Raw genomic sequence first — 16,724 nt, forward strand, 5'->3', positions numbered from 1 at the left:
ATCCCCACCCAGTTTCACATATCACCTACCACTTTGTATTTCTTCCTCCTCCCCCACCACCCCCATCCATTCTTACTCTGACCTCATGTTTTTTCTCCAATTCTGATGAAGGATCTCGGCCCGAAATGCCAACAGTTTACTCTTTTGCATAGATGCTATCTGGCCTGCTGAGTTCCTCCAGCATTTTGTGTGTGTTGTTTGGATTTCCAGCATGTGCAGATTTTTCTATTGTTGATGTTACAAGTTTACCTAGACCAGGATGTACTGAGCTGGCTTATTTCTAACTAGGGATGGGCAATAAATGCTGGCTTAGCTGGCGACACCCGCATCCCGTCAATGAATAAATAATTTTAAAAAAGTGATGTCACAAGTAATCCTAAGCAGATCTTGGCATAGAGAAGGGAAGATCATCAATATTCTGCACAGCTGACACTGGTTCTGGGTGACCCCAGTGAAAAACACTGGCTGAGCTCGAGCACAACTTTCTGGCCTGTGCTGCTTGCTGCTGTTAAACTGCTGGCTGGCCCTTGCTTACGGGTACAGAACACTGTGTCTCTGTCATGTGGCCAACTGCAGCCTCAGATGTGTCAGCAGCTAAAGTTACTACCTATTTGTGTTTGCCTACCTTTGGATGGCAGTTGTGAGAAGAATGAAAGTTCGCTTTAAGATACTAATCAGCCCCTCAGCATTCATTGACCATGATTAACTCACATTGCGGTCTCTTTGACCCAGTATCTACGAGACAGATCCTTTCAAAGTGTGGGAGCTGAGCAAGGGAGGGTTAAACCATCAGAAACAGTCCCTGTGATAGGGTTCACACTGTGTTTTGATTACTGTTTATAGACATGACATAGTGTAAAATGATAAAATTTTTCTCTCATTCTGATGTGATTTTACAGAAATGTGAACGCTTACTGCTGTTTCTTCTATCTCATAAGATGAGCCAGGCTCTCCATAACCCTAGTGGCTCTTCCCAGGTGAGTATTTGAAGACGAGCTCTTCATAGAATCTGTTGTTTTTAAGAAATATGTATTTTATTTCTTTGTCTCTCTTGTCTCTGAGCATTCCTGAGACTTGAGCACACATTGTTGGAGTGGCCCTCTCTATCAGAGGTGCTGGTAATATATTGAGATGTTCAACTGCAACTTTTAACAGCCATAGAAAGTTCCATGCCATCATACTGGAAAGGATAAGTAAGTTCTCCCACTGGTCTGCCTGATATCTGCATCATTATTTAGCGACTGTTGCTGTGCATGAATTGCTAAATCTCAATTTTTTAATAAATATGTCGTGGCTGTAGAGAGCTCTGAGAGATTGAAGTTGTGAAAAGTCTTGCATGAAAGCAACCTGTAAATATTTCTGTGTGTGTGCTACTGCTTTATGTCAGGTTTTTCCATTATGAATACAAAACATCAACCAAGTTCTCCCATTGTTTTTGTCTCTTCCCACCTTGCAAGGTCATTGCTGAACCCTCTGCTGCTTTGAACTAAAGACTAATTTTGTTCTTTTGCAGTTGAAAAGTCAGCAATTAGATTTGTCTTCCATTAGAGCAAAACTCGAGAGGGCAAGCTCGCCCCATTACTCCTCACCTGATGAGTTTGTGCTTGAGGCCCGACTGATGTTTAAGGCATTCAGTAAACTGAGTCAGGTAAGCAGGGAGTTTGGTGATTCTTTTCTATTCTGTGTAGGGAACTTGGTGCCAAGCCAAAATGAGATCACTGCTGTCTGTGAAATCCTCTGCCTCTCACATCACTTTCTTGTCTTGAGTGGCTTCTGATAAGTCCATTACCATCTCTGGAAAGTCATTGTGAAATTCAAAGTAACATTGGTGATCTCAGGAACATTTCTGCTCTTAAGCAATCTGAGTTGAAGGAACTTGGTTCTGGTGTTTAAGATGCATCATCACTTTCATTTGCTGCTTTTTTTCAGAACTTTAGACAGGTCAGGAACACTTCTCCCATATTCACCACGACATATAATTTATGTGCCAATCTTGGTGCATACTGTATGTCTCAGTTGTTTATCATTATGGGTAAGATCTGCATCTTTTTCCTACTGTATCAGTGCTTTCTTGTGGGAATGTTTACTCATTCCAAAGCCGCTGTAGTGCAGAGGAGCAAGGCCATTTGTAATGGCCAAAGACATTAACAACTCAGAGAAGCCTGTGATCTTTCAGAGCCTTGACACTGAGCTTTACTCTAACAGTGCGTCGACTCCTAGCCAAACAGCACCTTGAGTTTCCAAATTTTCATCATCATTTTCAAATCCTTCCACGTTCTTGTACCCCTTTCATCTCTCTAGACCTTTCATCAACCAAGGTCACCATATGGGCCCATTCACACATCTTTCATTTTATTCATTAAACCTGTTGTGAGGAGATAATCCTTCACACCATTTGAAATGAGGACAAACAGAATTTTTACTTATTTCAATGTCTTGCACTTACAAACAGTGAATGGCATTTTCATACCTAACCAGAGCCAATTGGATAAAATTGAAGGATGGTGGGGGGATCTCATTGAAACCTTTCAAATGGTGAAAGGCCTAGACAGAGTAGATGTGGAAAGGATGTTTCCCGTGGTGGGGGAGTCTAGGACAAGTGGGCACAGCCTCAGGATAGAGGGACATCTATTTAAAACAGAGATGCAGGGAAATATCTTTAGCCAGAGGGTGGTGAATTTGTGGAATTTGTTACCACAGGCAGCTGTGGAGGCCAGGTCTGGGTGTATTGAAGGCAGAGATTGATAGGTTCTTGATTGAACACAACGTCAAAGATTACAGAGAGTGGGGCTGAGGAGGAGAAGAAAGGATCAGCCATGATTGAATGGTGGAGTGGACTTGATGGGCCAAATGGCCTATTACAGTTCCTATGTCTGATAGTCTTGTGGTCAATCATTGTTGACATCACTGACCCTGTGTTTGTTAGCCCTACCCCTATCTGGATCTATATTGTGAGAAATGAAGTTGATGTCTTGCCAGGCTTGAGTACTTTACAAAAACACACTAACCCTCACACAGAGACCTCCATGGTGTCTGTGACATTTGGTGTAGAGAAAGTTACCTTCATTACTCACTGCTCTGCAGCTAATTCCTGTCACACCGTTGTGTGCAGCAGTCACCAACCCTTTCCATGAAGTCTAGGAAAGAGCTTACAATGTCCTCTGTCTGTTTCTGATTGTCATACTGTTCCTTTACCTATGCACTTTCTGTGACTGACTGCTAATGAATCAAAAGGCAATGAGTGCATTCTCATTGTCTTTATTGGCTCAAAAATTAACCCCCTCAGCTACTCGTGCTTGTAGAAAAGGAACTGGCATTGTCCCTCCACATTGACATTGGTACAAACTGCCAGCATTCAAACTAATGCAACTCCTTCCTTAACCTCTGCTCTCAAAATCCACGACATGTATCCCTGTGACCAGCCTCCGGATCACCTCTTGCAAGCCTCCTTCTGTGGTCAGATTACAGTGTGTCTGATGCCATGTGAAGTCTCTTAGATATTTAGTAGGTATTGAATGAATGCAATTAGTAGTGCCTAATTATGTCAAATGCAGAATCATTTATTATAGTTTGTGCTCATTTTCTTTTTTTTTAACTTAATCTAACGATGAAAAACTGGATTCTTTTCAAGGAAAAAAAGGAGGTTCTGACACTTGAGTCATTCTTTGAAGAAAAATTAGCAGATGTCTTCAGCGGCAAAGCCTTCGCCAGCACCCCAGCAGATCAGCAGGCAATGGAGGCGGGCAGCAAACACTGTGACCAAACTGACCAGAGGGACCCCACTTGTCCCTCGGACGAGGCTGACAGTAGCCCCATGCAGGCTAAGAGACGGCGGCTCGAGAGTGACTAACATCTGGAATGGGAAGCTTGAGATGGCAACTTTGAAAGGATGGTTGACAGCAGACTTGAGAGCTGGCCCTCAGAGCAACCTTGTTGGAATGAGGAGAAGCCTCAGCAGTCTTTGTTCTCTGCTGCTGAAAGGACTTGTGTACAAACCTGGGCTCAGGAAGGGCCATGTAAAGGCCTTCCCAGCTTTGAAAACCTCCAATACTGAGTTTAAATCCAGCTGGACAAATAGTACAAGGTTATTTTGATCCTGGGCATAACTGCAGAGGCCAGTGCTGGAGTTGTTTTTTTAATGTGTAAACTGTATGTATTAAAAAATTCCATAATGTGTAATATATATTGTCTGTATTTCATGTTGAAATTCTTACTGGATCATAGTAAAACAAAGAGTAAATAAACTCATTTTCTCTGAGGAATAATCCTACATCACTAAGTAATAAAAGCAAACCGTCTGCCAATACTGGGATTGCTGAAGTAAACCAGTCATGTGTACCATGGTCTGGAAGGCCTCTGATAATCTCTTGAATTCTAGCTGTTGTTTGTGCTCTGCGTTGTGGAATATGATTCCATGATAGGCTGCCTGTTTTTTTTGTGCCATGCAGAAGTTGGGTACTCCCAGGAATCCCGAACATTGAGGGCTGACACGGCAGATTGAACTGATCCTGGAACAACAGAACCATCTAGCTGGCTACCTACCTAGCCTGAGGAGAACATTAACACTCTACAAGTTCTTTTGCAATAAGAATGACATGAGATTGTTGTACTGCCTACCAGATCACTCACTTGAAGAGAGAAATAATTCTCAACCCAACCTCATGCTTGCATTGGAATAGCAAACTTTTCCTCAAATGGCATCCTACGTGACATTAATATAAAATTATGTATTAGGTAGATTTTTATCCAATATATCAATTTACATTTAGGAAGGAATTCTCGCCTGGCAGTCATTATTCGGGCTGCAATCTGATTAGGATCAGGTAAGTAGATTGAGAGGTAAGTCCGAATAAAGGGGAAAATGTACTTAAGTGAGATCAGATTTTAAAATTTACTCTGCAGGCAGATAGGATGTCCGTTAAAACATGGCATAAAAATCAAGTGTAATATTTATGGAATACCTGTTTTTATTAGTATTTAGGCAAAAGACCAAACAAGTCTGAGGTTGCAGTAATTTCAACTGGTAATCTCATGGAAACCTTGCATGTTTGGGGAAAATACAACATGAAAAAGGATCTAATACATTCCTGGTGTAAATGATGAATAAACCCTTCTCAGGCTTCCAGCCAGGTACAGGTATCGATTACAACCGACATTTTGATGACAAACTCTGCCATCTTCTTCAGGAATGATGCCTGGGTATTCTTCTTCTTCTTCTTGTTTTACGGCAGTTGGCACCCAGTTTAATGGTGCATTACCGCCACCTTCTGCTCCGGAGTGTGCAATAGACTTACATTCCAAATTCCTTCACCCAATCATACCCACACACATACCCTAACTTACATTTTATCCTCCCATCTTTGGCCATCCTAGTACCCTATTCCTGCTTATTCATCATATCCTATAAAAAAAACCCCTGTACCCCTTAAGAAAGCTAAAAATACCCTGACCAGTGCTCTCTCACCCATGCCCAGCAACCCTTTTAATGTGAATTCCTGCACCCCCAATTCCCTTAGATTAATTCTCATCATCTCTCTCTCTATCCCATACTTCCTGCAACTCAGAACTACATGTTCTCTTCCGGATTTTCCTCACACAATCCTGTCTGGTGTTTCCCTATCATTTTCAATGTTTTGTTTAACGTACTGTGCCCCAGCCTTAACCTAGTCCACACAGTCTCTTCTGTATCCACTACCTACCCTAGTACCTGCAACACTTTTTTGTATTTAATATAAATGCCTCCCTTTCCCCTCCCTGTCCCATCTGTCTTGCCACATTTGGTTGATTTTTTTCCCCAGATTACACACTTAACCTCTGCTTTACTGATACTAATGTGCATTTCTATTATTTTCTTTCTTTAACGCCCTCTTTGCCAACTCATCCACCCTCTCATTCCCCTTCACCCCTACATGTGCTGGAACCCATAAAAATAGATTTAGTCCAGTGATATTTATACCCTCATTGTCCCTCCCTCCTGATTGGTTAGTCCTCATCCAATCAGGTCTCTGCTCTTCCACCTTGTTTACAATCAAATTCCAGTTCTTTCTTGGAGTGAGACATCTGTCTTTGTTAAAATTCCTTTCTTCTAATTTTATTTTGACAGCTTCCTTCACCAGTGGTTGGTCCCAAAAGCCATTGGCCATATTTATCAACCCTTTAACAATTCACCGGGTTTTACCAAAAGCACTTTATATGGAAAGTTACAAGTTAAGATTTTCAAGCGCAGCAGTGGAATTTGACTTCAACGCAACCTCATGGTCTCAAACAGCTGCATGAGACATTGAGTCCCAGCTGATGAACTACAGGAGAGGGAAATGGTGGAATGAAAAGCAACGTAGGAAAACAGAATAACAACCTCTTGAATGTTTTCTTCCTCTATGTCCTTGTCAGAGGGTATCTTTTGTACCCAAATTTTTCTTCCTGCTTATGATATAACAGCACTTACATAGCCTGCGAAGCAGTTTGGGAAATCTTGAGTATCTGTACAAACTAGAAGCAAATCTAGCATTTTATTCATTGTGTTTTATAAGTTTCACCTTAATTTTAACATGACCATTAATGGAATACTCCTTTGGCCTGACAACAGGTATTTATTGTGGATGCCGTCTCCACCCCTACGGGATTTTGCATTAATGGTTTGATCTGTTCACTAGCTTTTCATCTTGGTTAACTTGGATCAAATTCTTATTTCGTGAAACTTGCTGTGTTTGTTTGTTCCACAACCTTTGAATACACATACACACACACACACACACACACACAATATATATATATGTATACACACACACATATATAGTTCCAAATAACACTCAACTCTGTTGTGACCATATCCCACTTTAGTTGAGCTGCCACGTTCCAGCACTAGAGACTTGCATTCCATCCTGACCTCAAGTGCTGTCGGGAGTTTGTACATTCTTCCTGTGATGGTGTAGATGGACTTCCTCCCACATTCTAAAGAAGTGCTGGCCAGTAAGTTAATTGGCCGCTGTAAATTGCCCTTCATTGTGTCTGTGAGAGTTTGTACATTATCCCTGTGATGGTGTGGATGGACTTCTTCCCACATTCTAAAGAAGCGCTGGCCAGTAAATTAATTGACTGCTGCAAATTGCCCTTCATTGTGTCTGTGAAGGGTGGAATCTGGGCAGAGACGATGGGAATGTGGGGATATACAGTTCTGTGCAAAAGTCTTAAGTAAACATATATAGCTAGGGTGCCTAAGACTTCTGCACAGAACTGTATTTGTCAACGTGCTGAGGAGAGCAAGTTTGTAAATCTGGTGGGAGCAAAGAATGTTGAGTCGACGTTTCGGGCCGGAACCCTTCGTCAGGACTGACAGGTTCCGGCCCAAAACATCGACCGACCTTTTCCACGGATGCTGCCTGACCTGCTGAGTTCCTCCAGCGTGTTGTGAGTGTTGCTTTGACCACAGCATCTGCAGATTATTTTGTGTTTAAAGAATGTTGGGAATGGCGAGGGCGGAACACCGCAGAAGGGGTGGCAGAGAAGGAGTGCCAGGTGCAGGGGTTGGTGTGGATGCAGACACACCCAGCCTTCAGACACCAGGCAAGGACATTTGTTCCCAAATATTTGGTTTATTGATGCCTCTTAGGTTCTTCCCACATCCTCCCCTCTCCCTTTCCCTTTTCCTAACCACGATTCCCTTCTCCCTTCCCCCTTTCCACTCTCCATCCACAATAGAGACCCATATCAGAATCAGGTTTATCATCACTCAGATATGTCATGATTTTTTTGTGGCAGCAGTACAGTGCAAGACATGAAAATAACGACAGTTCTGTGACTACACTTTCCAATCCTGAAACCTGTGATCAAATCCCAGAATGGCAGCTATAGCATTCAGATTCAGATGAACATTCTGGTACTAAGACACAAAAAGCTGGGCTTATTGATGATGAACACAAAAGCAATGGATTGTCATAAAAAACACATCGTTTGCAGAGGGAACCTGCCATCCTTGCCTGTAAAGGGACAGAAAGGTGTGCTATAATTGTCTCACACTGAAAAATGAGAAATATTAATTAAAGCAACTCTAATCACTAAATATTCAAAAATGTTTTTCCTCATGTCACTTTTGGTGCTTTTCAGATGACCTTCATTCTATCTCATGGAATTTTGACCTTGTAATGGGAATAATTCATTTTTACCTATTTTGTCTAGACATTTCATTATTTTAAATACTTCATCTCCTCTCAATCTTTGTCCCCACTCCACAAGAAACTATTTACATTAATCCAACACTGATTGCATTTTATTCTCCCCGCATTCCCATCAATTGCCCAAGAATCTAGCCTCCACCTTCACACCAGAGACTATTTACAGTGATCCATTAAACTGCCATCCACATAATTGTGGGACGTGGGAGGAAACGCACACAATCGGGGGGAGAATGTGCAAATCGTACAGACAGTGCCTGAAGTCATGATCAAACATAGGGCACTGATATTCCACCAGTGTTCCTGCAGTGCCTCCTTGGTGATCCAAAAATGAAATGCAGCATTTTTCTGTATTAATTTTCACTAGCTGCATGTCAGTTCATTTCCCCAACCTGTTCTTTTACTACCTTGAACATTTCCCTATGTCTCCAAGTTTTTTACCCTGGCAGATTTTAAAGTGTGTCCTGAACATTAACATCATTACAAATATACAAAATGCAGTGCCTTGAAAAAGTATTCGCCCTCCACAACTATTTTCACATTTTGTTGTCACATTTTCTAAATTTAAAATGTATTGAAGTAGTATTTTTGAGGTAATCTACAAAAAATATGTACCATGTCAAATCAAAAGAAAAATTCCAAATCTTGTGAATTTACTGAAAATTAAAAACCAAAATTGTGAGGCTAACAAAGTATTCATCCCCTTTGTAATTACTCACTAACTTTAAGAGCAATGTGTTACCTTGTTGGTGTAGGAAATTTGAGGATCACCTGATTTCAATGAATTCGTAAGAATGGGGCAGCACAATAGCGCAGAGGTTAGCACACCAGTGACCTGGGTACATTTCCTGCTGCTGTCTGTAAGGAGTTTTCAAGTACTCCCCGTGACTGGATTTTCCTCCAGGTGCTCCGATTTCCTCCCATAGTCTGAAGGATTAATTGATCACTGTACATGGCCCTGTGATTAATCGAGGGTTGCTGGTCAGCCCGGCTAGAAAGCCCTATTCCATGTTACATCTCAATAAATAAATACCCTCTCTCTCTCTGTAAGGTCCAACAGTATGGTAGATTTTCAACAGAAGAGCATTTAAGACAAGTCAGGGAATTGATAATAGAGAATAGCAAATCTGGGGAAGGGTACCAGACCACATCAAAGATACCGAACATATCTTGGAGCTCAGTGCAGTCCACACTGAAAAAGTGGGAGGAAAACTATGAAAGCACGACCACACTGCCTTGATTAGGCTGCCCTCTAAACATAGTCACCAGAGAAGAATAGCACGTAAGAGAGGCTACTGTGATGCAAACAGTCATTCTGAGTGACCTGCAGAAATCTGGCTGCAACTGGAGATGAGTTCATGGCTCCACAATCTCTTAAGGCCTTGACAAAAACGGTTTTTATGGAAGAGGGTCAAGGAAGAAGCCTGGGCTTAAAAAAAAAGGAAACCTTGCTCGTAAAGACTTTGCAAGGTTTACTTATAAGATACTGTAAAGATGTGGAAGAAGGTCCGGCGGTTGGATGAGACTAAAGTGGAACTTTTTGTCCTCAACATGTGTGGTGTAAACCTAACACTGCACATCAGTCAGATAATACCAACCCTATTGTAAGGTATGGTGGGGGTAGCATCATGCTATGGGGGTGATTTGCAGCAGCAGGGACTAGAGATCTGGTCAGGATTGATGGGAAGATGAATGCTGTTAAATACAGAGAGATCCTGGATAAAAATCTTCTAGCATCTGCCAGAAAGCTTGAACTGGGGAGGAAGAATCATGGAGTGACTTCAGATGAAGAAAATGGATGTCCTTGAGTGGCCCAGTCAGAGTCCTGACCTTAAGCTGATTGGACACCTCTGGCAAGACCTCAAGGTTGCTCACTGCTGCTCTCCAACTAACCTTGCACAGCTTGAGCAATTTTGCAAGGAGGAACAGGCAAATCCTGCTCAGTCGCGTTGTGTAAAGCCAACAGTGACTTATCCAGGAAGAATACTGACTGTAATAGCTGAGAGAGGTGTCTCAACTGCTAAGTAGTGAGTGAAAGTGGATGACATTTCAGGTTTAGAATTTTTAGTTTTTCATGCTTTATCATTTTCCCTGTTTTTGGGGTTCAACTGTAAAAAAAAAGTGTGTGATTCACAAAAATTCGTAGTTAAATTGATTAGAACTCGTGGTTGTAATGGTCATTTATGTAAACAATGTTGGGTGCTGAAGGCACTGTAAAGCAGAGATTCTAATACTGACTCTGGGAGCATTTATAACTGATGTCTGGTGTCTGAGACAGACAATTGCACAACTCACATTGGACTGCAACTCAGAATCCTTAGGTTTGTTCCCCAAAACCGAGATATAAACTTGAAGATTTTGGGAGGGATTTGGTTAATGGGGAGAAGAGATGCATCCAATTGCCTTTCACTTCCTTGTATACAGCCCTGAAGTTAACATCTCTCATTTACCAAGTCCCTTCCCTTGTTTTTCTTTCACATCTTGAGTGTGCCTACCATATTCTGAATGTACTTATTTAGAATACAACATGGTAACAGGCCTTTCTGGCCCAGTGAATATTCTACTGTCTAATTGTTTATCTCATATTCTAAGAATGTACATGCTACTTTGGGATGTAACTGGTGCCAAGATTATTGGAAGGACACCCAATCATAATTGCCACAAGTACCAAGTTACAGTGGAAAATTTTGTTTTGCATGGTGTCCATACACATCATTTCACAACATCAGTATATCAAGGTAATACACAGGAAAGGCAGAATATAGTGTTACAAAGTAATTACGGCACAGGTAGACAGTAAGCTACAACTCCACAAGGAGGTACTGTCAATAGTAAGGTCGAGAGTCCATATCGTACAAGAGGTCCCTTCAGAAGTCTTATATGAACAGAATAGAAGCTGTCCAGATTCTTCCATTTTCCTCACATGCAAGTGCCTATTTACTAAATGTCTCTTAAAAGCAACTAATTACCCACTTTCCCCTTAAAGCATGCCCTCTGGTATTAGACGTTTCAACCCTGGGAGAAAGATGCTGTCTGTCTGCTGTATCTACACCTCTCATAATCTTATACACCTCTGTCAGATCTTCCCTCAGCCTCTACCACTCCAGAGAAAACAACCCAAGTTTTTCTAACCTCTCATTATAGCACGTGCTCTCTAACCAGGTCACATCCTAGTAAACCTTTTCTGCACCTTCTCTAAAGCCTTGACATCATTTCTATAATGGGGCAACTAGAACTGTACTCCAGACTAGAGTTTTATAAAGCTCCGACATAACTTCCTGACTTTTGAACTCAATGCCTCGACTAATAAAGGCAAACATGCTATATGCCTTCTTAACGTTCCCATCAACCTGTGTAGCCATTTTCAGGGCGCTATGAATATGGACACAAAAATCCCTTTGCTCATCAACACTGTTAAGTATACTGTCTCTTTGTATTTTACCAACCAAGGTGCAACACCTCACATTTGGCTGGGTTAAACTCCATTTGCTATTTCTCTGCCCACATCTGCAACAGATCTATATCCCACTGTATTCTTTACCAGTCTTCTACGCTATCCACGGCATCACCACCACAGCAAACTTACTATATTTACATCCAGGTTACTTGTATACATCACTAACAGCAGAGTCACAGAACAGATCCCTGTGGATCCAGTAATGACAGACCTCCAGCTAGAATAAGTCCCTTCAATCACTACCCTTTGTCCTTCATGGACAAGTCATTTCTGAGCCCAGTCAATTCACCATGTTTCCTCTGCATCTTAATCTTCTGGTTGAGCCTCCCCTGAAGGACCTTGACAAACTCCTTATTAAAATCCAACTAGACAACATCCACAGCTCTACGTTCATCAATCATCCTCGTCAAAAAGCTCAAATCAGGTTAGGAAGACCAGACTTGCTCCACACAAAACCAAGCTGGCTCTCCCTAATTAGGCCATGTTCCCATGAACTGAAAGATGGGGTGGTGAAGGAGACATTGGCATTTTGGCTTGGAATGTAAAAATGGGACAGAACTTTACAAAGAACTGGTTTGTCTGGACTTGGATAATTGTGTTCAGGGCTGGTTACCACACTGTAGGAAGGATGTGGTTGTGCTGGAGAGAGTGCAGAAGAGATTCACCATCGTATTGCCTGGATTGGAGGACCTTATTTACAAGGAGAGATGAGATAGCTTAAAGTGAAATAAGCGGGGTAGTGACTCAATAGTCTATAAAGTTGTAGGTGGTACAGACAGGATAGTTGGAATCTTTTGTGCCATTGTAGAAAATAGAAGAGCGCATAGATTTAGGATGGGAGGAAGAAGCCTTGAAGGAAAGTTTTCTCACACAAAATGCTTCATAGCTAGAACATGAGGTGTTGGGATAAGATACGATCACGAGGTTTATAAGAGGATTTAGACAAGCGCTTGAATAGGCATAGAAAAGGAGGGTGTAAACAAATGGGATTAGCGTAGATGGACAAAATGTTGGCATAGGCATGATGGTCTGAAGGGCCTGTTTCTGTGATGGACCACTTTAGACTATATTCCTACGGTTTCCCACTCTCTGTGTCTCCTATATTCAACCTCTTTCACCGTCCAAGTATATCCTCATGCTCTGAACAACTTCCTGAATCTTCCGACTTCCTCATTGTCTACAGTATCCAAGATACCTCGAGGGCCACACCCAATGTCACGTCCGTGTTAAACCGACTGTCTCCTACAACTAGCGCGGCTTCGAGGTCACTGTGATTCCATATCCCAACCGCCTTCCTGACACTGCTGAGGGAGCTCCCCAGCCTCTAGCAGGAAGAATTGCACCCTGACAGTCAAGTACACATCAGCCTCCCTGACCCAGAGAGCCCACTCCTTTATATCCATAACTGTATCCCTGCCTATGCTACCAACCCCGTCATCAAATTTGCAGACCAAACCACAGTGATCCGATTAATTACAACTAACAACGGAACAGCATACAGAGAGGAGGTGCAGGAACTGTCTGAATGGTACAATAACCATAACCTTTCACATATATATAAAAAAAACAAAGAAATGATTATAAATTTGTGGAAATCAAGAAGGTATGAACAAGCTCTACCACGCATAAACGGTGAAGCAGTGAAAGGGGTCTCCGGCTTTAAGTTCTCGGGACCGAACATCACAGAGGAGCTCTTTTGGACCACCAACACCTCCTTGAAAGTAGGGAGGGCAGAACAGTGCCTATACTATTTTAGATTAAAGAAAGCTAATCTGCGCCCCCCGCCCCCCGGCTTCTGGTAAACCTTTATCGATGTGTAAATGAGAGTGTAATGACCCTCTGCGTGATGGTTTAGTACAGTATCTGCAACAAGATCGACCAAAAAGCACTTCGAGTGATCGGACTGCACAGAACATCACTGGAACACAATTACCTGATATGGAAAAATTCTCCGTGTCTCCGGCGGGCTCGCAAAATCGTGATGGACTCACCCCATCCCAATAATCACCTGTTCAATCTCCCGCCATCCGACAGGAGATACAGGAGCGTCTCTGCACGGACGTTCAGACCGAAAAACTGTTTTTCCCCGGGTCTGTCGAGCAACTGATCAATGCCTCATTTAGAGTTGCTTGTTTTTAATTCAGTTGTAACTTAAATGTCACTCCAAATAAATCAGGTGTTTTTAAAAATAATTTACTCTGTGTTTTTATGCTGCTTTTGGACTGAATGGAGTAGCACTGTAATCTCGTCCTGATCAATTGATAATAAGGCTGGAACTGAGAGAGTTTGAAGCAGCGAGACAGACGCAGCCTCAGACACTCAGCCGATGCTCCTCCCCTCCGCCGGCCTGACCCCTGACTCCGCTCCCATGCTGCTCTGCGCATGTGTCCGGCCCGAGCGGCGGCTCCGACTCTCGGCTCCCGGTTCCCGGCCCCGCTGCCCCGCACCATGATCAAGCTCTTCTCGCTCAAGCAGCAGAAGAAAGAAGAAGACGCCGCCGGAGCCACCAAGAGCGGCACCAAGAAGGCGTCAGCCGCGCAGCTCCGCATTCAGAAAGGTAAAGGTGAGGCCTGGGTAGGCCGCGCCGGCAGCCTCGGCCTCGAGTTACGGCTGGTGGGGCGGAGGGAGCTCGGGAGGAGTCGAGGGTCCCGGGAACGACCACGAACAGGGTCCGGAACTGTCAGTTAACACCCTCCTCACCCTCAGCCGCAGCTCACATACAGCCTCCCTAAGGGTGGGGACAGAGGGAGGGTGGATTGACCCCCAACCTCTTCCCTCACCCCACCCACTCCTTCCCCAACCCACCCACACACACCCCTACCGCCATGCCCCTACCTCCCGCCCCAACCCCCCTCCCTCACCCAAGCTCTTACCTCACCCCAACCTGCTGCATTCCCACTTCCCCAAACCCCTCCTCTATAATGCTCCCTGTGCCCAACAACCCTCCACTCTCATTCTCCACCCACCTTCCCCGGTATATCGTCTACATTTCCTGAGATCTTTCCACATCTAACCGCTCACTTCCTGTAGTCCCTTCACACGAGTGCTGTTTCACTCAGCGTTACCTCCCCACCAGAACCTTCTGCTACTTCACACTCCCCTTTCGTCTCCCAGCACCACCCCCTCACCATCTGGCCCCACTGCCCACTCACTAATACGTTGAATAACACAATAGTTTGATGTAAATAATTTAGATATATGCATGGGGGGGGTCAAGTTCATGTTTCCTTGTGTGATATTGACTGCTTTAATACTTCATTGTGATTAGTAAATCTCTTGCTGCCCAAATATCCACCGTTCTTGTGTTGTTTCTAACAGCTGATTGGTTGTTTGGCTCTGTCTTGCCGATCTGTGTTTGTCATCCATCCAAACATATGTGAACTCACCTGATAAGCTTATGTGCGTGATTCTCTCCTCGGTTGATATTTGTGTGTGCATATGCATCTTCCCAGCTGATTTCAGAGTCCTTTTTTTTTGAACCCTCTCCTATCCCTGCCAGCTGCTAGCACACCTGCCTTTTGCACCTTTAAACAGTGGCTCTAAAGATGGTGGTCAGACCCCCTGAGCATATAACATCCAGCGTTTCCAGGTCTGTGTCTACTTGTGGATTGTTGGGTTGGTTATGTGAATACCTATGACTGTAAGAGATTCATATTTCTCTATTAAGCTGCCGTGGTATGTGAGCGATGTATATACTCGATTTGTGTATTTAATTCATCTCAAGAGGCCTACTTCACGTCACGTGAAGTAACTATACAGAGCAGTGTCTTGTCTTGAATTTATAAATCTAAATATATTATAAATTCAGTGCTGAGCATCTAATATTTCACAGACCTGGATGAATGGTTGGCATCGTTGGGCACGTAGTAAATTGGATTACAACTTAAATCTGAAGAGTTTATGGTTTGGTAATACCTATTTGAAGGCATTTTGGTCCATTCTGTGTGAGTTCCGCACAGTATATGGAGAAAGGTGTTCTTGTGAAGTGGGTTTTGTTGACAACCAGTATTTGTCCATTAACAAGTGTCCGAAGTTTATTAAGACTAGTGTACAGAATGCACAATAGCCATCGGGAAGAAGGGAGACAGGAAATGTGAGTCATTGGTTGTAATGGAGCGGTAAGCCGAGAAGTCATCAAAGCACAGAAAAATGTTACTCAGCAGGTCAGGCAGCACCTAAATAGGGAAATGAGCAATCAGAGCTGAAAGGAGAAGGAGCATGAATAAAAGGGTAGGGAGAGGGTGCGAAACATGAGCTGGCAGGTGATTGGTAAGGGGGTAAGGGGAAATAGGAGAGGTGGTGAGGGAGGCATAGCAATTGGCATGTTTGCAGGAATAAGTGTCAGGAGGGTGATGACTGGGGGAGACAAGTAGACAAGGAAGTCACATTGAGAACGATACCTGAGGAAGGCGAAGGGAAAATACTTGAGGTGGGATCCCGTTGGAGGTGGTGTAAGTTGCAGAGATTGATGTGTTGGATGCGGAAGCGAGAACAAGGGGAACCCTATCCCTCTTATGTTGGGGAAGATGAGTTAAGAGAAGACATGTAGGATGACATCCCAGGTCCAGGAATGGAAAGCCTTACGATGAGAACAGATACGGCAGAGATGGAGTAAGTGACAGAAAGGAATGGCATCCTTGCAAGTAATAGAGTGGGAAGAGGTACATAGAACACTACAGGCCCTTCAGCCCACGATGTTGTGCCAACTTTTTAACCTACTCTAAGATCAATTAAACCCTTCCCTCCTACATTGCCTTCCATTTTCTTACATCCCTCGCCTAAGAGTTTCTTAAATTTTCCTAACGTATCTGCCTCGATCACCACCTCTGGCAGGATGTTCTATGCATCCACCACTCTCTGTGTAAAAGAACTGAACCCTGACTCCTTTCTCTCCCCCCCCCCCCACGCCCAGTACTTTTCTCCAATCACCTTAAGTGTTCTGCCTGCTTATATTAGTCATTTCCACTCTGAGGAAAGTCTGGCTGTTCACTAAATATCTGCCTCTCATCATCTTGTACACCTCTGTCAAGTCAAGGTACAGTTGAAGAAAAAGTTTGTGAATTCTTTGCAATTACTTGGTTTTCTGTATTAAATAC

General features: G+C 43.2%; 2 protein-coding genes across 8 annotated transcripts in view; both read left to right on the forward strand.

Annotated features, from left to right (window-relative positions):
• Positions 1-4,265, forward strand: part of LOC140204954 (transcription intermediary factor 1-beta-like) — a 118,779-nt gene extending 114,514 nt beyond the window's left edge. For all 6 annotated transcript variants that reach the window (XM_072271961.1, XM_072271966.1, XM_072271965.1 and 3 more), the window contains 3 exons: positions 900-977; positions 1,514-1,648; positions 3,632-4,265. In XM_072271961.1, coding sequence (XP_072128062.1) covers positions 900-977; positions 1,514-1,648; positions 3,632-3,850 — 432 coding nt within the window. In that variant the 3' untranslated portion in view covers positions 3,851-4,265. The remainder of the gene's footprint in view (positions 1-899; positions 978-1,513; positions 1,649-3,631) is intronic.
• A 9,732-nt stretch (positions 4,266-13,997) lies between these two features.
• The window catches only part of ube2m (ubiquitin conjugating enzyme E2 M), a 47,452-nt gene continuing 44,725 nt past the window's right edge, over positions 13,998-16,724 (forward strand). The window contains exon 1 of one of the 2 annotated variants that reach the window (XM_072271968.1): positions 13,998-14,191. In XM_072271968.1, coding sequence (XP_072128069.1) covers positions 14,011-14,191 — 181 coding nt within the window. In that variant the 5' untranslated portion in view covers positions 13,998-14,010. The remainder of the gene's footprint in view (positions 14,192-16,724) is intronic. The other variant, XM_072271969.1, reaches the window with a different exon arrangement.

The sequence above is a fragment of the Mobula birostris genome, chromosome 11 (genome assembly GCF_030028105.1).
Source record: "Mobula birostris isolate sMobBir1 chromosome 11, sMobBir1.hap1, whole genome shotgun sequence".
NCBI classification, from domain to species: domain Eukaryota; kingdom Metazoa; phylum Chordata; class Chondrichthyes; order Myliobatiformes; family Myliobatidae; genus Mobula; species Mobula birostris.